The following is a 20,888-nucleotide window of genomic DNA, read 5'->3' as shown; positions in this document are numbered from 1 at the left end:
CATTAGCATTTTCATAAGCCGTTGTTTCAATTATTATTTTTCTAGCATCTGAGTCTGATATCATTCTGTTGACTGTTAATGACAGTCTTGTGAATACTTCCTTTGGGCCCTGTATGACCTTTGTAAATGATTCAATTTTCTTTTCTGCTTCTCCAGTTCCGTCCCAAGCTTTCAAAGCTGCTGCACAGATTAAACTCATAGAGGTATCATCATATTGACATTGCCTTCTAAGCATAATCTCCTCCAAGAATTTGATCTTGGGATATAATCTATACCTCTAGCCTTTGTTCAATATTCTTAGTCTTTTCTCTGAACCAGAAAGTCCATTGTAATTGTGGTCCAGGCTCTAGGACAGCTTTAATCAAATCCATCCAATCTACAGGGATAACCCTATTACAAACAGACCACATGTTTATCATCTGCTTTACAAATGGCGAATGGATGCCATATGAGACTACAGATTCCTAGAATTTTCCTAAATCTAACATTGTCACAGGCTTCCAAGTAGCTCTTCATTTGGTACTTCCTGTAAGGTTGCTAGATGTATTAAAGATGGTTCTCTTAAGACGTTAGAGTGTTCACTTTTAACCTTAAAATGCAACGCTGGATTTGTTTTTCCATTTAATTTCTCAGTCTGGGTTTGAATCTCTCTATAATCTGCTTTAATAAGTTTTTCTAAGGCCTGCATCTTAGTACTCATCTCAACCAACTTTATTTAGAGATAAACCAAGAATTATCAAAAGGACAACAAAGATTACCAAAATAACAATTAACAGTGAGTTGATTATCTCTTCATGTTCCATTTTTAAACCAGCTATTATGTAATCATATGCAGATATGATTTGCTCCATCCTAACAGTGTTTTCCTTTTTTTATTTTTTATTTTGTGTGTGTGTGTGTGTGTGTGTGTGTGTGTGTGTGTGTGTGTGTGTGTGTGGAGGAATCTCTGTTTTTTTAACTAGTCCCTTCCTTTAAGAATTTCCAATTAACGTACCAAATCTGCCAACAGTGTCAGTGAACTGTGAGGTGTAGTATGTCTGAATCAGAGAACTAGCTTGTGGCTGTGATCTGAGAGTGTCAGCCCAAGGAGAGAGGGCCTGTAGGAAAAGCACAAAAGCCTCTGAGTTTGGATGGCAGCTGAAGAGTATAAAAAAGCTACAACCGAAAATCCCACACTTACTCAAAGAAAACTTAGCTGTTCCAGCAGGGACTCAGGCTGGGGGAACTCATGGGGAAGTCCAGCCTGCTACTCAGGCTTGGGCTGGCCATGGGCCTGGGCCCTTTGCCTCAAAAGCTTTTTTGTGAATTCTTATGTTAACTTTGGTTGCCAGTTTGTAACACAAATAAGTAAAAGACCCAGAGACAGATATTGGGGTTCAAGTTGAATATCAGAAAAGCAAAGCAGCTGGCCACTAGCTTCTTATCTCTACCATAGGCTGAATGGGCTGATCCTGTCTCCACAAGCTCTCACCAAGCCTCAGACTGTAACCTTTCCTCAGCGTGGCTAGAAAATGAATGCCTCTCTGAGACCTTGCATCTGTCTTATATACTTCCCTAATGTTGGGATTAAAGGTGTGAGCCATAATTCTCTTTTAGACTGATTCATTCTTTTGTAGATCTGGGTGGCCTTGGACTCACAGAGATCCATCTACCTCCTAATCCTGAGTCCTAGGATTAAAGGCGTGTATTACCACCTCCTAGCTACTGGCTGCTGGGATTGAAGGTGTGTGCCTGGCTTCTATGGCTTGTGGGAGAGTTTGCTGTTTTTAGCTGGGTGCTGAGGGTTAAACTCAAATCCTTGTGTTTGCAAGACAAGTACTTTATCAATCAAGATATCCCTCTAGCCATCTGTAAACTATATTTTAACAGGCATATTTTCTTTCAAAATTTTTAATTTTTTAAATTTATTTTTCTTATTTTAAGTGTGTGTGTGTGTGTGTGTGTGTGTGTGTGTGTGTGTGTGTGTGTGTAGGTAGGTAGGTAGGTAGGTATGTGCAGGTGCCCACAGAAGTTGGGAGTGTCAGATTGCTTTTTAGGTGGCTTTAGGATAGGAGGAATTTGTCCATTTTCTCTGAGTGAGTGTATCTGTTTCATGTTCTGTGTAATTAGGATCCTGAATACTGTGACTGATGAACACTCGTTAAGCACAGCGAGTTCTTTATCTAAAAACCCCCTGACTTTAGTATAGAGCAAATCAATACAAATGTGAACCAAGGATGACATCTATACAAGAAAACAAACTGGCAAAACCCAAGTCGTGTAAAGCAACGATGCAGAAACAGACCCTCCATCCACTTCTTAAGTTTCTTTCTTGCTTGTGTTTCCCAAGGACTTTGATTTTCCCGGTCCTGATCCGAGGAGGAAAACCCACACCCATGTTTTCCTTTGCTGCTGCAGTCCTGTTCTGCACCTTCAACGGCTACTTGCAGAGCAGGTACTTGAGCCAGTTTGCAGTGTACACCGAAGACTGGGTGGCCCATCCCTGTTTCCTGACTGGTGAGTGACCAAAGATTGTCCTGTCCACTCGTGCGCAAAGGTTTCCATTAGAAAGCTCAAGCTAGAGAAGGAACCACAGGTCTGTAATGTGACCTGAACAGGGAGGATGATATGGTCTTTGCTTGCTCTAGCCAGGAAGGAAGGCCCAAGCCAGGTACTTTGACCTCCTTGGTACTGAAGCACATGCTGGAACACAGGGAACTTGGAAACAGCAGCAGGCTGCCTGGGGTGAGGGCCCTGAAGCAGTGGCTGCTTCTGACTCTGTTGTCTATCGGAACAAAAGCTGGTAATCAAGCGAGAGAAGGAATTGTTACCTTCTTCTTCCTACTCCAACTTCTCCCTTCCTCTCAAATTCAGGATCTCCTTTAATTATCGTGACACATGTGCATACACACACAGGAAACTTACAGAATCCATTTAGAGTTGCTCATATGTGTGTGTGTGTTTAGGGTTGACCATCTGGGTCACCTGCAATGGAGCTAAGCCCTAGAGAAAACTCAACTCTTTGCCTTTCAGCATTGGTTGCCTGTAGCTCTTCATCTTGCGAAATTTCCCCTAGCCACATTGGCATGCCAACTGGTGCTGTCATGCAAGTCTTTCTCAAACAACCATACTGTTGAGGTATCATGGATGCACCTTCCCTGTCAGATCTAGAAGATAGTATGTGGCAGTGGATAGCTTAGTCCTCTTCCCTTACAGTCTTTATGCCCTACCCTCTTTTATGTTCCCTAAACCTTAAATGTAGTGTTGCATTTTAGATGGATTGGCTGGAGATGGGCCCTCCGTAGTCAGCTGTCCTCTGTATTTTGAGAGGTGTAGATGACTCTGATGGACTTCATCTGCTGCAAAATGGGGCTTCTTTGGTGAGGGATCGGAACTTTATTTATCAGGCTGGACTGGGCCACAGTCTGCATGACCCAGCGTGAGCACAGCAAGAGTGGACAAGGTCCTACCAACTCTTCAGGCTGGGCTGCAACACAGGCTCCGTGACCCACCTAGTCCTGGGGCTCAGATGCCTCTGTCATTTCTGTGAGATTGGGGAGATCCTTTCAGGTGTGCGTGTCATCACCACCTGAAGCGACTCATTGGAGCGATCACATCACCGGAGCCACCTTGAAGCTGATCGATAACCTGAGCTGCCTATTAATTGTTTACAAACTGTTGACTTCTCCACTATTAAATGGAAGGACTTGAACGTAGATGACGCGCCCAGCAGGAAGCGAGCCCAATTGTTTCATTTATATATGGGTATCATTCAGTGTGTTGCTTTGTGAGGAGACAGGAAGCCTCGTGGGTAGGAGGTTGTCCTTAAGCTAGTTACTGCCAGGAGCAAAATTAACAGAAAATTTCCCCTATCAGTAAAAGTGGCTAGTCTGAACGATTTGCCACCCCAAGTAACAGTCAGAGGAGGATTCTCTGAAACACAGAGGTATATGTTTGGAGGTAGAAGGGCATCACTATGGAAATGCACAGCCTGTTGCAGACAGCCAGGTGAGGCAAAGGGAAACAAGTACAACACAAAGAGCAAAAAAGATGCCATTCGCTAAAAATAGGAGGTTTAAACAAACCTCTAGACATGTCTGTAAGAGTTCATGGTACACATGGCCTCTGGAGAGTAGGGGTAGATCCTAGGAGCCCAGCTCTGGTCCTCTCCTGTCCTTCTAACTCTAACTACTGAGGTGGGAATATGCACCCTGAATACAAGTTTGCCCCAAAGGGCCTGGCAAAGGGACAGAGGTTTGACACTTTCCTGAGTGCACATGCACTGATAACAGTTGCAACATTATTTGGCCTTTATATTTATAATATCTCAGAAAATCAGATTTTTCCTTTTTGTATCAGAGTCTTTTTTTTTTTAATAAAGCAGAGTTTTGCCGTTTTACCTTTTCTGGTTGAAGATAACAGATGTGACGCCGATGCTTACCTAACATCTGTTATCTTCCTAACCTCTGTGCTGAAGTAGACGTGAACCAATCTTTAATAAAGTCTCACACTCTGCTCCAAAAAAAAAAAAAACATGAAAACTCCTGAGAATCTGAAGAAACATCCCAGGGAGAGGAACCTCCTGAGTACTGGAATGCCAGAGAGAGCCATGCAGTTTCTAGCCCCTGGGAATAGAAACCAAGGGGAGGAATAGCCAAGTGGCAGAGGAGAGCTCACTGGGGAGCTGGGAGCAGCTTGACAGGGTGAAAGTCAGGGACATGCACTACGGAGCTCGAAGGGACGGAGAGAGAAGGACCATGGCTGGGATCCTACGATTTATGCCTGCTCCCCAGGGGTAGGGTGTGTAGCCAGTAAATGTTTGCCTTTTCTTTTTTTTCTTTTTTTTTTTTCTTTCTTTTTTTTTTTTTTTTTTTTGGTTTTACAGGACAAGGTTTCTCTGTATTGTTTTGGAGGCTATCGGTCCAGCCCAGCCTCGAACTCACAGAGATCCGCCTGCCTCTGCCTCCCGAGTGCTGGGATTAAAGGCGTGCGCCACCATCGCCCGGCGCCTTTTCTTATATGGAAGGGAGACTGTAAGTTTTCCTCATACAGTTTTCCTAAGGGGATGGTAAACATGCCTGCAGGCTAGTTCCCCTGTGGCCTGGTCATAAGTAACTCCAGTTTTCTGTTCCTGTTGTGGTATAAACTTGGATTGAGACCACAAGTGTCTTAGGTGGAATTGATGTCTGTAAACTTGGCTAAGGAAACAGCCTGTTGCTCTGGCTAGCACTGGTGGTTGTGCCATTGCTGCCAGCCATGGTTAATACTCATGCTCACACTGATACAAGGAATGCAATGCACTGTTCAGCTGAGCATGACTTTCTTAACTCCTGCCGGTTATTAACCATACCAATCTTGTTTATTTTTTAGGTTTTACCATGTGGTTTGTGGGCATGGTGATAAATATCCATTCAGACCACATCCTGAGGAATCTGAGAAAACCCGGGGAAACAGGATACAAGATCCCCAGAGGTACGTACAGAGAGGGATCCTTCTGAAGGGTCGCTTTGCCTGTGGCCACCCGACCTTCATTTCTCAGCTCTGCGAACTCAGCATGGTATTTAGTGACTGAATGGTTAGGACTGTCCTCTTACAGAGGCCCAGGTCTGGCTTTGTGGGAGATGGTTAAGCAGTGGAAGGTATCTGTGTTTGGAGGTGGGAAGAGAGGACTTTCAGGCCTTATGTCCAGCACTGTGACAGAATGGCTGCTTTCATGGAATCTCCCTCTTGAAAACTATATAAAAATATCATATGGGATTTTTTTTCTTCAGGAAAACGTTTAAAAATACATTATTGTGTTATGGTTATGGTGGTTTAAATGTAATTGGCCCCCATAATCTCATAGGGAGGGACACCATTAGGAGAGGTGTCTTTGTTGGAGTGGATATGGCCTTGTTGGAGGAAGTGTGTCACTGCGGGGGTGGGCTTTGAGGTCTCCTGTGCTCAGGATATCCCCCAGCATCCCAGTCAACTTCCTGTTGCCTGCATGTCTGCAAGATGTAGAACTCTGTTACTCCTGCAGCACCGTGACTGCCTGCATGCCACTGTGCTCCACCATGATGATAGTGGCCTGAACCTCCGAACTGTAAGCCAGCTGCCCCAGTTAATTGTTTTCCTTATAAGAGCTGCTGTGGTCATGGTCTGAAGAAAGACGTGAGCTTCCAGGGAAATGCCGTCATCAGGAGGCCGTCTGAGTGTGTGACAGTGTGTGACTACTACCCCTCAGGCTCACTCAATTTCATGGCCCTTGGTCAATCTGAAAAACCTAAAGCTGTGGATGACGTTCCATGTGGTGTTGGTCTGGTACAGCCACTGACCTGGCAGCAAAGTTCCAGAGGCGCCTGCCTTCAGCCACAACCTCATAGCCCGCATGGCAGCCCCATGCCCCAAGGGAGAGATGTGCAAAAGTCGGTGTGTCTAACGAGGAGCTAGGGCATTGTGTTTCAGAGCTCTGTGGACTGGAGGGTGGGATAGGAGTAGATTTGAAAGTGGAGACGGCCCTGCAGAGCCAATAGCTGTGCACACAGCAACTAGAAACCAGTCAAGGCTCTAAAACCAAGGCGGCATCACAGGTGAGCTACAACCTTGATGAAGAAAGCACACGAGGTTTAAAAATAAGAGGTACAAAAAAAGTAAAAGAAAACCACATCAAATTTCAAGTCACTCCAACTCCCTAGAGGCAGGAAGCAGCAGAGCCAGCCTCCAGGAATTGCAGTCGTGTGATAGGCTGTTGTGTGACTTTTTCTGAGGGAATGTAAACAACTATTTCCCGAGACAGGCCAGGGCACCGATGACAGACCAAAGAAAGGATTCTAATTCAGCCTTGTTAAATGAACCAGTGAGCTGATTGGTGTGGTTTACAGGAGCATGGAGGACTCGGGGGCAGCTGTGTCACCCACAGCCCACCCCGGTGGGTAGTGACTCAGGGAAGCTGCACTGCTGGAGTTCCCCTGTCTGAACTGCCCATTGGCAGCTTGAAGGGTTCCCCCACCCTGCAATGACTGCCTTCATAGTTTGAGGGGTGCCTTGTGGACCCTATTGCTCTCAGGAGAATCCTGAGCCATGTAAATGCTGGCTTCCTAGGCTCGGTATGTGTGGGGCAATTTCTCAGTTTCATACACCCTCCTCTGTGCGGCCATGTTGCAATCTGAAGGAAATAGCATGGATGTGGCAGAGGACAGGCTCTGAGGGATGGAGGAGATGGGACTGAGGTTCCGTGCTAACTGTACTCTGTCCTGAAGCCAGGTCCTGGAGAGCACATGGATACTTCCCCTGCCTCATGCCTCATATCCACATCTCTATGATAAACACCTGCTTCCAGATGTGGGGCACAAAGCCTTAGACCCAGGTGACAGAATGGAAGGATACAAGAAGTGCACAAGCCATAGCAGGGACAGGTTCGAGAAACACCACATCTAAAAGACACATCACCCTGACCAGAAGCAACTTAAGAGGAAGGGTTTGTTTTGGCTTGCAGTTGGGAGGGTAACTGGAGAGCACAGTAGAACTTCATGGCTAGAACTCCCACACCAGGGGATCAGGAAGCACTCTGAAGGTCCACCCACCCCTCAACAGCCTACATTGTCCACATCAGTCACGCTTCCTAAAAGAGCTACACACTCTCAAAATAGTGGAGCTAGGGACCAAATGTCCAAATACATGAATCTATGGGAGACATTTCATAGTCACTGATTCTTGGAATATCTGTAGAGGGCGGGATCCCCAAGGAGGGTCCTGCCTGGGCAGAGTGGTCACACAGACGCCTACAGGGGCTTTGTATACAGCAGCCTGTCCAGCTCATGGCAGCAGAGATGCAGCCTGTCCAGCTCATGGCAGCAAAGATGCCACCAAAACTTCTGTCCTTTTCCCTTTTTCTCCTTTTTCATTCAAGGTTCTCACTGTATATCCATGGCTTGCCTGGGACTTGCTATGTAGACCAGGCTAGCTCCATCCTCTGCTCTCTGCTTCTGAAGGGCTGGTATCAAAGGAATGTACCACCATGCTGCGACCTAACCCTTCTGTACACTGTGAACACATGTTGCTCTCATTGGTTGATAATAAAAGCTGCTTTGACCTATAGGAACGCAGAATATAGCTAGGTGGGAAAGTCAAACCGAATACAGGGAGAAAGAAGGGCGGAGTCGAGAGAGACATGAGCAGCTGCTCCAAAAGCAAGATGCCAGCAGACTGGTAAAAGCCACGGCCACATGGCAATACATAGACAAATAGATATGGGTTAATTTTTATATTTATTTTTTAAATATATTTATATTTATTTTTTGGTTTTTCGAGACAGGGTTTCTCTGTGGCTTTGGAGGCTGTCCTGGAACTAGTTCTTGTAGACCAGGCTGGTCTCGAACTCACAGAGATTCTCCTGCCTCTGCTTCCCAAGTGCTGGCATGAGCCACCACCGCCCAGCAGACATGGGTTAATTTAAATGTAAGAGCTAGTAAGTAATAAGCCAACCACTCCATAATTAATGTTAAGCCTCTGAGTGATTATTTAAAAGTGGCTGCTAGACAGAGAAACCTCTACTGACACTACCGCATCCAGGTTCTTTGATTGCATATTTATGTCCTAACTCAGCATATTGAAACCTGAAGAACAAGAAAGAGAAAGTCAGGACACCTTTGCAAACACACTGCAGGGGAGACAGCTGCGGAGCCTGTCTGACAGGAATGCCTCTCACTGGGCAGTGGAAATGCAGCTGAAATCCCAGTGTGGTTCATCTAGGGGAATAGAAATGAAACAGTTGCAGCATCAGTGCCCATTGGCTGGATGCCAGTAGAGCACTGCCAGCTCCAAGCCTGGCTCCCTCCCTGCTACAGCCAGAGCAGCCTGCATCCTGCAGTGAAGAGTAACCACCTCCTTGTCTTGGAGCAGCAAGTCCCCATAGGCTTCCACTGTAACGAATCTGTCTCTGTCCACCAGCCAGATCCCAAAAATAATGACTCGGAGACTTACTAATCATGAAAGCTTGGCCTTAGCTTAGCTTTGTTCCTAACTAGCTCTTACAACTTAAATATCCCATTTATAATAATCTATGTTCTGTCATTACCTCTTTTCCGTCTTGTACCTCCTGTCTCCTCTCTGTCTCCCCGCATCTCCTGTGAGCCTAGATTCTCCTCCTCATCATTCCTCTCTCCGGAAATCTCGCCTATTCCCCTGCCTAGCCATTGGACATTCAACTTTTTGTTACACCAATCACAGCAAATACATGTTCAGACAGTGTACAGATGTCCCACAACACTCCACGATGGTCTTAGAACAAGCTAATCAGAGAAGCAAAGGCTGGTGCCAGCAGCCCAGAAAAGGCAAGGTGGGAGCCGTGAAGGTAGGTAGGACATCTCTAAAGTTCATCATTTCTGATCTTTGAAGTTAAGATGCACACCAAGGACAACAAAAGCAGCCAGCAGTCCCCACAGAAGGACGTAAAAGATGGAAATGAAAGAGAGAAAGAAATGAAGCCTGAGAGACTCCATTTCATGATAGCTGCACAAAGCAAGGGGCGGGGGTGGGGGGGCTAGGTGTGCCTGTTGGAGGAGATGGAACGCACCCTGAAAGCTAAGAAAGCCTTGGCAGAGATGTCCAAGCCTCAAGGCTGCCTTTCAGAAGAGCTCATCACACACCGGGGGAAGCTGACAGAAAGTCGTCAGCTGCACCTGGAGAATCCTCTGTCTGGTGACTACTCAGATCCTTGAGGTACCCCCCGAAAGAGGAAACAGGCTTTTGCCATAGCATTCCTTGTATCTGCTCCCTCACTGGTTTTAAGGGCCCAGGGCATGGGGGATGTGGTCACCGAGGTGCTGTGACAGCTCTTAGTCTTAAACTGACCAACTTTCAGCATGCTCTGAATTTCAAGAGGCTCTTCCAGTGTGACACTTGACATAGTCGTATTTTCTCTTGCTTGGTGGTGGTGTCCATGCTTAAAGATGGAGCCACGCCCTGCAGAGTTGTTTACCAGAGCAGACAGTTACACTGTTGAGGTTCCTTTGCTGGTTGATGCGAAGCCAGGCATAGATGTGGAGGTATGATCCCTACTTGTCTATACATGTAGGTGCAGAGAAGGTGCCCAGACCTGGCAATCCAGTTTGGGGTAAAGGGCCAGTGCCATGGGCTGTAGGTGACAGTGACAGTCCGATGCTCTGTTGTTGTTGTTAACGAGGTAAAATATTTTAAAAGGGACTTAAGTGCTTGACTGGCTGGCTAGCAGGCCCCAGGGATCCTCCTGTCTCCATCTCTCCAAAGCTGAGGAAGCAAGCGTGTGCTGCCACGGCTGGTTTTTTGTGTGAGTGGTGGGTTTGAGACCAAGTCCTTGTGCTTATAGGGCAAGTGACTGCCATCTGACCTGCCCTCAAGCTTTATGAAATTAGCATACATTAATGTATTAGGCAATGCATTCCTTTGTGACATTTTACACACACTTGGCATGCACTGTCTTGTGACACGGCATCCTTCCCCTGCCTCTATTAAAGGGAGAACAGCTAGCAGAGTGGTGTCTGGGATTCCTAGCCATGTGCTCGAATCCGCGAGTACTTCCGCGAGGTAATGAACTCTCCACACTGGACACTCAAGGGAAAGGTCACTTAGTGTCCCCGGGTTGGAATGGTGTGGCATTGGAAGGGAGGCTGCAGAGGTTCCCACTCTGAGGACTCAGGCAGTTTTTCTCATTTTTCATTCTTATTCTTCTTACTCACTATGTGAGTATGTGTATGTGTGTGTGCGGCACACACATGCTACATCACATGTGTGGAGGTCAGAGGACAACTCATGGGAGTCAGTTCTCTCCTGCAACCCTGTGGGTTCTGGGGGCTGAACTCAGGTCGTCAAGCTTGACACCTACTCTTGATCACACTCCCTGAACCTGGTCCTTCTTCGCACGCTGATCCCAACCCTGGAGCTCCAGCTTCTTCCTTAGATATGACCTATACTCTGAGTCCCTTCTCACATGCTGAGATAACAGTCATGTACCACCACGTGTGGCTACTTTTCCTCTGGGGTGAGTGAGACAATATCATCCCAAGGAAGGGCTTGAAGCAACAAATTATCCTTCATAGTCCCCTGGGCTCTGGCCACAAATACATGCAGATAGGAATTCTTGGAAGCACAGAACCTGAGAAATAGCTCCAGGGGCTTGGACCTGACTGGGATAGTAAGGGAATGAAGAAAAAGACAGACACAGACAGTCAGACAGAGAATCTGGGATCCTATGGGCTGGGCTGTCTGATGGTGAAACTGCAGCCTTCTGGAAGCTCATTGTGTTTATTATACTCGGTTGAATTGACAGCGGAGGTTACTGCATAGAGCTGATGAGGAACTAGGCTGTATGGTGTAGGACTGGATCAAGGAGCAAGGTTTAGCTGATCTTGATGGGCAGTCTCTCTAAGGGAGCTCTGGCTCTGCCCCTGCCCCTGCCCAGCTCTCTGCTCATCCTACTCAGCCTCAGGTTCTCCTCGATAACCCCGCCCCCCTTGTCAGCCTCCCAAACTTGACTCCTCCCCCAAAACTCTCCTAATGTATGCTGCTTTCCACAAACTACTACTAAAATTTACCACAGGAAAGGGCTGCTTCCAAACCCTGCTGGCAGAGGACGCAGTGGCTACCTTGAGTGACTTTCTTAGCAAAACCAGTTTTTCAATCAGATCAGATCAGCAGTCTTTTTGTGACCTCTGCCTCCTCCTACTCTGACAGCTTCCCTGCCAAACCTTCCCGTTTCTTTTTTCCTTCTGCTTCCCACTCCTTCCCCTGCTGGCCAGCCTAACGCGGGAGCTGCCACTCCCCTCATACGGCTGTCTGGCCTGGTTTGTAGTCACCTCTCTCCCTTTTCTCTTTCCGTGTAGGAGGCTTGTTTGAATACGTCTCTGCAGCCAACTACTTTGGGGAGATCATGGAGTGGTGTGGCTTTGCGCTGGCCAGCAGGTCCCTCCAGGGTGGAGTGTTTGCCCTGTTCACATTCAGCACACTGTTCACCAGGGCGAAGCAGCATCACCAGTAAGTTTGGAAACACATCTGCGAATCCGCAGTTTGCTCTCTAAACTCAGCATCACAGTTTCCAGGCTAGACTTTCCTAAGGCTAACATCAATTTGAGTCGCTAATCCCGGCTGCTTAAAGGAGAGAACTGGAAGAATGGAACCTGAAGCTGGGAGTGGGGGGGTGGGGGTGGGGGGTGGAGTCCTCCCTTGTGCTGGCAGGTAGGTGTCTTCACATGAAGAGGGAATGACAGATTTTGATCAGAGAGTTGGGGACCATGCCTTTGTCACTGTGCTATTGGTAAGAAGTGATGCCACGACCAAGGAACACTTAGGAAAGAAAGCATTCAACTGGGAACTTGCTTACACTCTCAGAGGTTTAGTCCATTATCTTCCTGGTGGCAGCATGGTGGCATGCAGGCGGGCACTGGAAAAGTAGCTGAGAGCCACATGCTGTCTGAAGGTGGGTTGGGGGCCGGGGGGTGGGGGCACTGAACTTGGCATGGTTTTTGAAGCCTCAGAGACTACCCCCAGTGACACAGTTCTTCTTACAAGACCACACCCCCCCAATCCTTTCATATCCTGCTACTCCCTGGTCACTAAGCATTCAAGTACAGACCACCGCAACCTGAAAATCCCCAGAGCTGCTGAGAAAGACAGGGCTGTAAAGAAGTAAGGGCAAGTGCCTGTGACAAAGGTGACTTACGTTACCAAATGACCAAGAAATAGTTAGGATAAAAAAGAAACTGCTCTTTGTCTGTGGGATGGCCTAGTCCGTTGACCTAGCTGCAGAGAGAGGAAAAGTAACAGCTTTGTCCCATTGGGATGGGAGAGACCTAGACTGGAAGTCTGTAAGTGAATTCTGGCTTGGGTATCTGATGGGGCTTCCCCCTTCCTCCTAGTTGTAGTTTAGATGCCTACCTCTATACCGTCCTGTTCTTTCACCTCACAGTATATTCTGGGGACGAGTAGCAGGCGCCATCTGCTTCCCTACTTTACTTAAGTCCCTCTAACTCTCCTGCATTCCTCCATCTCAGAGGTCAACACCTACTTCTGTCAGGGAACAGGGCAATGGCTGCTGCAGCGGCTTCATGCTAAGATGCGGCAGAGTCTCCTGGTTGGTTGCTCAGGTCTAAAAGAGAAAGAACTCTGGCCAGGTGACTCTTGGGGCTGGTCCTGGTGGCTTTGATAGCATTTTGGTAGGCAGTATATCTTGGGCTCTTCTTGCAGAACCATCTGTAGTAGCAAAGAGCCAGATGGAATGGAGAGGAGAATGCTAGAGGCCACTTTAGTGTAGCCCAGAGTAGGTCAGCCATTACCCAGAATGTCCCACATCCAAGGCTGCTGTTGAGATGATGAACCCCAGATCTGCTTTCAGGCATGTTGGTAGCTATTGGAGTGATTAGAACCACAGAGAGGGAGAGGAGGGGAGGGGAGGGGAAGGGAGAGAGAGAGGGAGGGAGGGAGAGAGAGAGAGAGAGAGAGAGAGAGAGAGAGAGAGAGAGAGAGAGAGAGAGAGAGAGAGAGAGAGAATTTAATCACTATTTGATTATTAGGTTAAAACAATCAATAGAGGACCTGTTTCTCTTGGCTTCACATAGGTGCTGCAATGCTGAATTAAACTCAATGTCTAGGGAGTATGATCCCCTACCATTCCAAGGAAAGCATGCCACTCACAGTCGTACCCTGGGCTGTCCCTTGCTGCTGGGTATTTAGGATCACACCTGTGGCCAAAACCAGCCGCCTCTAACTTTTGAGTGTCATGACCTCTCAAGGGCCTGGTTCTCAGGGATGATGGCATCAGAGGAGCCTCTTCCCCCTTTCCCTTTTAGCAATATGAAGGTGAGTCAGAATCAAAGACCTTCCTTTGATGTGGTTTCATTCCAAAGCACAGAGGAGATGACTCTTCTTTGTGATCCTCCAACTGGTTAGAGCTCACTGGTTGGGGTCTCAAGGTAACCCCCTACACACACACACAGTTAATACATTCTGAGACAGGGTAAGGGGAGAAATGGTCCCCTTTTAGTCTCTCTTACTACATTAGCATAGCCTCCAAACATAGTTCTTAAAGACCCAGAAGATCAATATGCCAGCTACTGTGTAATATTTAGATAAAGCTTGGACATTTTAGATAAAACCGAACACTTAAATAAATTTTGATTTTTTTTTTTCTGAGTCAGTTCTTGTTATGAAGAGTGGACCTGTAACTTCATTGATCTAAGCAGAGGTTTGGTATCAGTGTATTAAACTTTGACCTTTTGCACATCTTAGTTTCCTAGTAGGGTTCTTATCACTGTGATGAAATACCATGACCAAAGCAACTTGGCAAGGAACTGTTGGAACAAGTTTGCCCATTGAAAGCAAGCTGGGGGTGGGGAGAGAGAGAGATCTTGGGTCACAGTCCCCTTTCACCTACTTGAGTTCCTTCGTCCACCTGGATGGGAATGTCCAGTCTTGTCAATCAGCAGGGAACAGCTAGTAGAGTCTAGTCTGTCCTCAGGAGAGATCACACTATGTGGCACATCTTTCCCATGGCTCGTACTCTGCGTATGCAGTTTCCTCCTGCAGTAAAACCACACCAGCTCTGAGATAAGCCAGGAGTCACTTTTGCTGCATGGATTCAGCAACCGCTCTACCCCAGCTTCATTCACTTGTGTTCACAGAGCCAGACAGAACGCCAGGTTCAGGAGGAGGCAGAGAGACGCCCACGCCTTAGCCCATTGATGTACTACTAGGGGAGCCAAGGAACTAAGATTTGGCTGCTAGTCTTGGGACCTATCCCCCTACAACTCAGAAATAATTCTTGTCATCCTAATTCTTAGAGGGAAGAACCAGGGCACAGTCAAAACCAGATCACAGCAAAGCAGGAGTCCAACAGTGTAAATTACTCGTTACGCAGTGTCTCAGACTCACTCACAGTCTCCTGGGCTCTAAAGGGCTCAGACAGCTCTGCAGCCTCTGCAGCACAGAGTTCATCTCACTGACTCAGGCCAGCCCTGCTCTGTAGCTGCTGCTGTCCCTGGTGGTCATCCACAGTCCTGATGCTTCCTGTAGCTTTGTGATACAAACCTGTGGGAGACCTACACATTGTGGATGTCAGCTACCAGCATGACTTTCAATTTGACCTCCTCGGGACTCCTCTGTGTGCTGACACACTCACAGAGGTCTCATCTCTATGACATTGGTCTCTTATTAATCACAGATCACTTGGATTCTGTGCCACTGGAATCTAAACACCTACTGTCCTTACTGCCACATGTTGCTGATCTTTACATCTGCAGCATTTGATAGGACTACTGAATGGTGACTTGTCTCTAATTAGACAAATGAGGTTCGTACTTTTGAAAACTGGATCTGGGAAAGACTGAACAAGAAGTGGTTGAGTTCATTATGGAATACTTTCCTCTGACAAATCAGGGACGGAGAAAGTCCCTCTCGACATTGGCATGGGAAATGTCCGGGAAACGAATGATCCCTGAGTTTTCCCCAATGAGAGCCTTACTAGTGAAAAAAATCCCAAGGCGTTTTGTGTTGCCAGGGAAACCAGGGTCCATTATCTGGGCTCTCAATCTCATCAATAACAAAACTGAAAGTTGGCATCAGGAGGAGGCTGGGAGACAGTGTTGTTAGGGTTTGAGAGAAAACCATAGGGCAGGCGAGGTGTGCATCGTGGCAGCTGCTTGGGGGTGGGAGGATATGACGGACAGAAAACGAGACCAGCATGCAGTGGGAGCCTGTGGCAATGGGAGTCAGGGAGCAGCTTACATGGCAGCAGGCATCGAGAAAGCACAGGTGCCCAAGAAAACAGGCTCGGGCTTTGACCAGTATCGAAAGGAAGAAAAAGGAAGTCAGACTTTTAAACTCTGGAAAGAGGGCACATTTAGCAGAGGTCCATGAGCAACTACACTGAGGGCTGGATTTCTCAGAGGGGAAAGTGCATTGTCTCGTTGAGGGTTAATTATTCCTCCTGTCTCTTTAACACTGCTTTGCATGAATGTGACTTCCTGAGGGTCCCTTGGCCAGGTGACTAACAGGCCCAACTGAATGAACTTTTTAAATGAAGGAGTCAATAGTATAAACTGTTCTACTCAACTCATTGGAGTAGATCAGAATGGAAGGCCCCACCCAAGGCCAGCCGTAGGTTCCGTGCCTTTGACTAGGAGCAGATCATTTTCTTAATGGGCCTCAACAGATAGCCTCAGTAGCCTCTACTATAACATTTTGTCCCTAAGAATAAGGAGCTTAAAATCACTTCGAAAATGGGCCAGAGTTGGGGGAAGGGGTACGTGTAATCAGTGTAATCATGTTCATGTCCAAGTCCATGTCCATCCACCATGAAAGAACCAGAGTTTCCATTGCACCTCCCTGAGAGACTCCAGGCAGGGCATTCAAGCAGGAGCGAAGACACCAGAGCACCCCCTTCTGGCCAGAGAACTGAAGACATGTCTTGCTTCTGACCAGGAAGGATGGCCATTGGAGTCCCTGCCCCTCAACTGCTTAGCTAGTTCCTGTCTCAGGTCTGTGTCTCTGCAGAGGGACTTCAGAGTTGAAAGTGCTTTTGTCATCGGTTCTTTAAATCCTAAAGACTAGCTCAGTTCTGTGGAGGTATATTCAGAAATAATCCCTTTGCACGATCTTGTCATGTTACCTTGGCTGGTCTGGAATTGAAAATCCCATTGCCTCAGCCTCTCAAGTAGCTAAGAGTACAGGCATATAATAATAGAGTTAGTTTATATGTATTTTAAATAACCCAGTGAACCCAACAACTATACCATCAGATAAATTACTCAGAAGAAGACCCATTCCCAGCTTTGTGTTCACTGCAGTGTAACAAAATAACATTGATGGGCAGTGGAACTGTAGTAATAGCTCTGGAACTTCCATTTATAAATGCTCCTATTGATGGTCAAGCCTTAGGCCTCTAGCTGCTGTGTTTGCTAACAAGTGTTAAAATTAAAGAGATTTAATGGGAGGATACCTCCTGTGGGAGCCGGAGCGGCCATACTTACTTAGCAAAACACTGAGTGTACGACAGATCACAACTCTTCAAGTGGCAGATTAGATTACAGACCTGTGCTCGTTCAAGCAAAAACGCCTGAGCCTGAAGATCAACCATAGAGGAAACTGACTGAAACAGTATAATGATTAACCTATTTATTAAGTTCAGTGTCCCTTGTAAAAACACCTCAGTGTGTTTTCAGGATATAGTGATGAAACTTTTGCAGTAGTGATTTAGAAAAAGGAAGACAAGAAAGAATGTGTTTGTGAAATGCTGGCCATCCCCTCTATAGACTCGGAACACAACTAGGCTCCTTAGTTTCCATTCGTAGTCTGCCAGTTTCGTGGTCGGCCTCCCCAGCTGACTGCCTGTGTTGATGCACTGAAAATACGTGTTTCGAGAGAAGGGCTGAATTGTGGATGTCACCCAGTTGTATTTTTTGGTACATGTCAGCAACCCATCCAAAAGGAAAAGTGAATTATCCAGGTCACTTCTGAGATACACCTCAGATACTTGCAAGTGATTATAATATGGATAAGGACCTTATTGCAAAACAAAACAAAACAAAAAAACACTTAGAGCTGACAAGATGGCTTAGTAGGTTAAGGCACTTGCCACCAAGCCTGAGAATCTGAGTTCAATCCCGGGTTCCTACATGGTAGAAAGAAAGAACCAATTCCCAGAAAGTTGTCTTCTGACCTCTATACATTTGTCACAGTGTATATGTGTATACACACACACACACACACACACACACACACACACACACACACACACAGATTTTTAAAATGTATATAAAAAAAAAGGCTAGGTATTTCTTGCATAATCACTTTCGTTACCATCTTCTAAGATGCTTAAATGGCAGAATGAGTTTGGTTTCTAAATCCTTTTTTCTCTCACTTTAGGTGGTACCATGAGAAGTTTGAAGATTACCCCAAATCAAGAAAAATACTGATCCCATTTGTGCTTTAACTGCTTTCAGTACCATTGCCTTAGAAAAGATCCTTCCTCATGAGGCTGTCTGGACACTTGAAAATTAATTGTTTTCCTTAATTCTCATGCAGCTCCATTGTTTTCAGGAAGGGCTGGTAAAGCAGTAAACCGATTGTAAACTAATCCCACTGTGTGCTGTTGCCAGGCCAGGAGTGAGGAACCCTGGGTCGTTGCAGCTAAGGTGTCTCTGGTTTCAAATGTGCCTCTTTGGGGTTTAGATTTGTTTGTTTTAAAACTTGGTGTTTTTGTTTTCAGTTTTTATCAAGATAGGGTTTCACTGTGTAGCCTCGGTTGTCCTGGAACTCACTCGGTAGACCAGGCTCACAGAGATCCGACTGCCTCTGCCTCCCTAGTGCTGGGATTAAAGGCGTGCACCATTACACCCATTGTTTGTAATGTTTGAGACGAGGTCTCCCAGTGTAGACCAGGCTGGCCCTGAACTCACAAGGTTATGTGAGGCCTCTCTCCTAAAGGTCTATTTGCCTCCACCTCTCTAGTACACCAAACCAGGCAGTGTCTCTGGGTTCTGTGATGCAAAAGTCTAAGAAGAAACAACTGATCCCACCACCTCTTACAACCAACCAACCCTGCAAGGAATGCAAGCAGGTCAGCACCCTGCCTCCTCTGTGGATGCATGTTCTGCCTGCTCAGCCCTGGCCAGAGAGGCCTGGCGGTGTAGGGGAGTCACAGCCCAGGAGAGATCACAGTCTGCTGTCCTTTGCAGTTGGGGACTTGAGCCCTTTGACCCCAGAGGCTGGAAAAAGATCGCTTTCACTCATGCAGTGTCTGCATTTCACTCTGTCCACATGCTGTGTCCCAGGACAGGTGGGACGATGGAGTGTGTCCACTCACTCACCGGCCCTGCTTTTGATCTTCCTTTGGGCTAGGCAGGACTGGAATTCTTTAAGGCACTTTAAAAACATATTTTATCATTATAAATCAAAGCTGCAGAACAGAATCTCTTATTTTGAATGCACCCAAAGACCAGTGATGGCACATGCCCAAAATCCCAGCACTTTCTAGGGAGGCTGAAGTGAAAGGGACAGAAAACTCCGGGCTAGCCTGGGCTGTGTAGGGAGACCCTGCTTGGAAAAAAAAAAAAAAAAAACTAAATAACCAGTACCAATTGGTAATACTCCAAGGAGGAGGCTGCAGTATGGCCACCCAAGTACCAGCTTGAGAGAGAGGTCTCCAGCCAGGACACTAACTCCACTGTAGCTTTGCAGTCTGGGGACCACTGGTGAAGAGCCATCACCGCTGGGCAGACCAGCACTGCCCCAGGGCAATGCATTCAATACTTCCCATTGTCATCAGGAGAAGGGATGGGACAGTGTGCTCTCTGACCCCACTAAAGATGCTGCAATAGCACCTCCTGGCACACCTGACAGTGTGCACAGTGCCCCCACCCACCTTCCCAGGTCCACCTCCAGGTACCCACCCCCTCCTTCCTTAGCTCTTTTGTTCTCATACACAAACCACTCTCTGTGCATCTGATGTGCAGAACATCCAAAATTGGCGCAGCAAACTCCATGGTGTGGCTGTTTCCATTTTAATAAAAAAGCAATGCTTAAAGTGCTGGGGGGGGAGTGCTCCACCCTCCACCTTCCCTTTGTCTTCTGACCAAACAATTGCTTGAAAACCCAAAGCACTAAATACTGTAGCTCTCCTCTCAATACCTCAGAAGTGAGGCCTGCCTGGTGTGTTCTGGGAGGTTCACATGGAAGGAGGTACTCAGCCGAGATCCTGGGGATGTTTGCTGTGAACTTGACCTCCGCTGGAGGAGGGCGTGATACCAGAATGGAACTCAGGACTCTTGGTTGCCAGACAGATGCCCTGACACTGAGCCACACGTTAGCCCTGTGGTACATCTTTGTTCATTAAGGACCAAGCTGCCCACGGGCTTGGTGCTTGTTCCGTCCACATGCTGAGTGAGAGATTAATTTAGAAGGAATCCTGTCCTAAAATTACACTCTACTTCATTTCTTAAAATTCTCACTTACAGAAACTGTGATTGTTCAGGAAATTAATAAAATTACAGTTCCAAGTCCAGTTGTATTGTTTGTCTTGGTGGTTGGTTGGGACCATCACCTATTTGGCGTTCAGCCCCAGAAGCTGACCTCTTTCCCAGTGTTGGGCGGTCCTTGAATACCCTTGGTGAAGTTGCATAAGTCATGGAACCCTTTTATGGTTTTAATTAAGGTTGTTTTAGATACTCAAGTGAAGATCTTCCCCAGTTGGTTTTTAACTGGGATGAAACGAAGCTATGGATGTGTGTGGCTTCACCATGTCAAGCTATGCTGCTAAATTACTAAAGGAAGTCCAGCTTTTCCTGTTACCATCCTCATGATTCCCAGTTTGTCAGCATTTGACACCCTTAATTTGCCGTCATTTGCTGCATGCATTAGCAAGAACCTGGAGGAAAGCCTTGAAGATTCTCTGGATTCCTGTATAATTTGGGCACAAATGGCTTTTGAGTATCTTATGTCCTTCTGTGATTATTGGTGTTTTCTGCCTTAGCCAGTAGGATATTTTCTTTCCCCGTGTTAAACACCATTTACTTGTTGGGCCAGCAAGATGGCTCAATGAGCAAAAGCATTTGCTGAACAGATCTGGCCACCTGAGTTCAATACCATGTAGAGATGAAAGAGAAGAATCTACTCCAATGTTGTCCTCTGGCATACCATGCCACATACACACCGTGGCACGTGCATGCTGCCCCCACAGTGATAAATCAAAAAAAAATTTCTTATTTTGAGATTTTTTTTCAGATGTACTTAATACAGAAAAGAAATGAGAAAGATTTTTACAACAGGTGTGGTGAATTTGGGTGGTTACAACACCCAACACTGCACTGACACTCTAAATTATCTTGTTTAAAAAAGACGTATATGGGTGTCTTGCCTTCATGTATATCTATATTATACCACATACATGCAGTACCCATAGA

At 46.6% G+C, this 20,888-nt stretch overlaps 1 protein-coding gene across 1 annotated transcript in view; it reads left to right on the top strand.

Annotated features, from left to right (window-relative positions):
* Srd5a1 (steroid 5 alpha-reductase 1) overlaps window positions 1-18,064 on the top strand; it is a 30,168-nt gene extending 12,104 nt beyond the window's left edge. Inside the window, 4 exon segments of the mRNA NM_001281617.1 lie at window positions 2,330-2,496; window positions 5,350-5,451; window positions 11,820-11,970; window positions 17,854-18,064. Coding sequence (NP_001268546.1) covers window positions 2,330-2,496; window positions 5,350-5,451; window positions 11,820-11,970; window positions 17,854-17,920 — 487 coding nt within the window. The 3' untranslated portion in view covers window positions 17,921-18,064.
* The last annotated feature ends 2,824 nt before the right edge of the window (window positions 18,065-20,888 follow it).

Source organism: Mesocricetus auratus, unplaced genomic scaffold (genome assembly GCF_017639785.1).
Source record: "Mesocricetus auratus isolate SY011 unplaced genomic scaffold, BCM_Maur_2.0 Super-Scaffold_100015, whole genome shotgun sequence".
Lineage (NCBI taxonomy): Eukaryota > Metazoa > Chordata > Mammalia > Rodentia > Cricetidae > Mesocricetus > Mesocricetus auratus.
The sequence above is the reverse complement of the archived record's forward strand: the minus strand, read 5'-3'. Positions and strand labels throughout refer to the sequence as shown.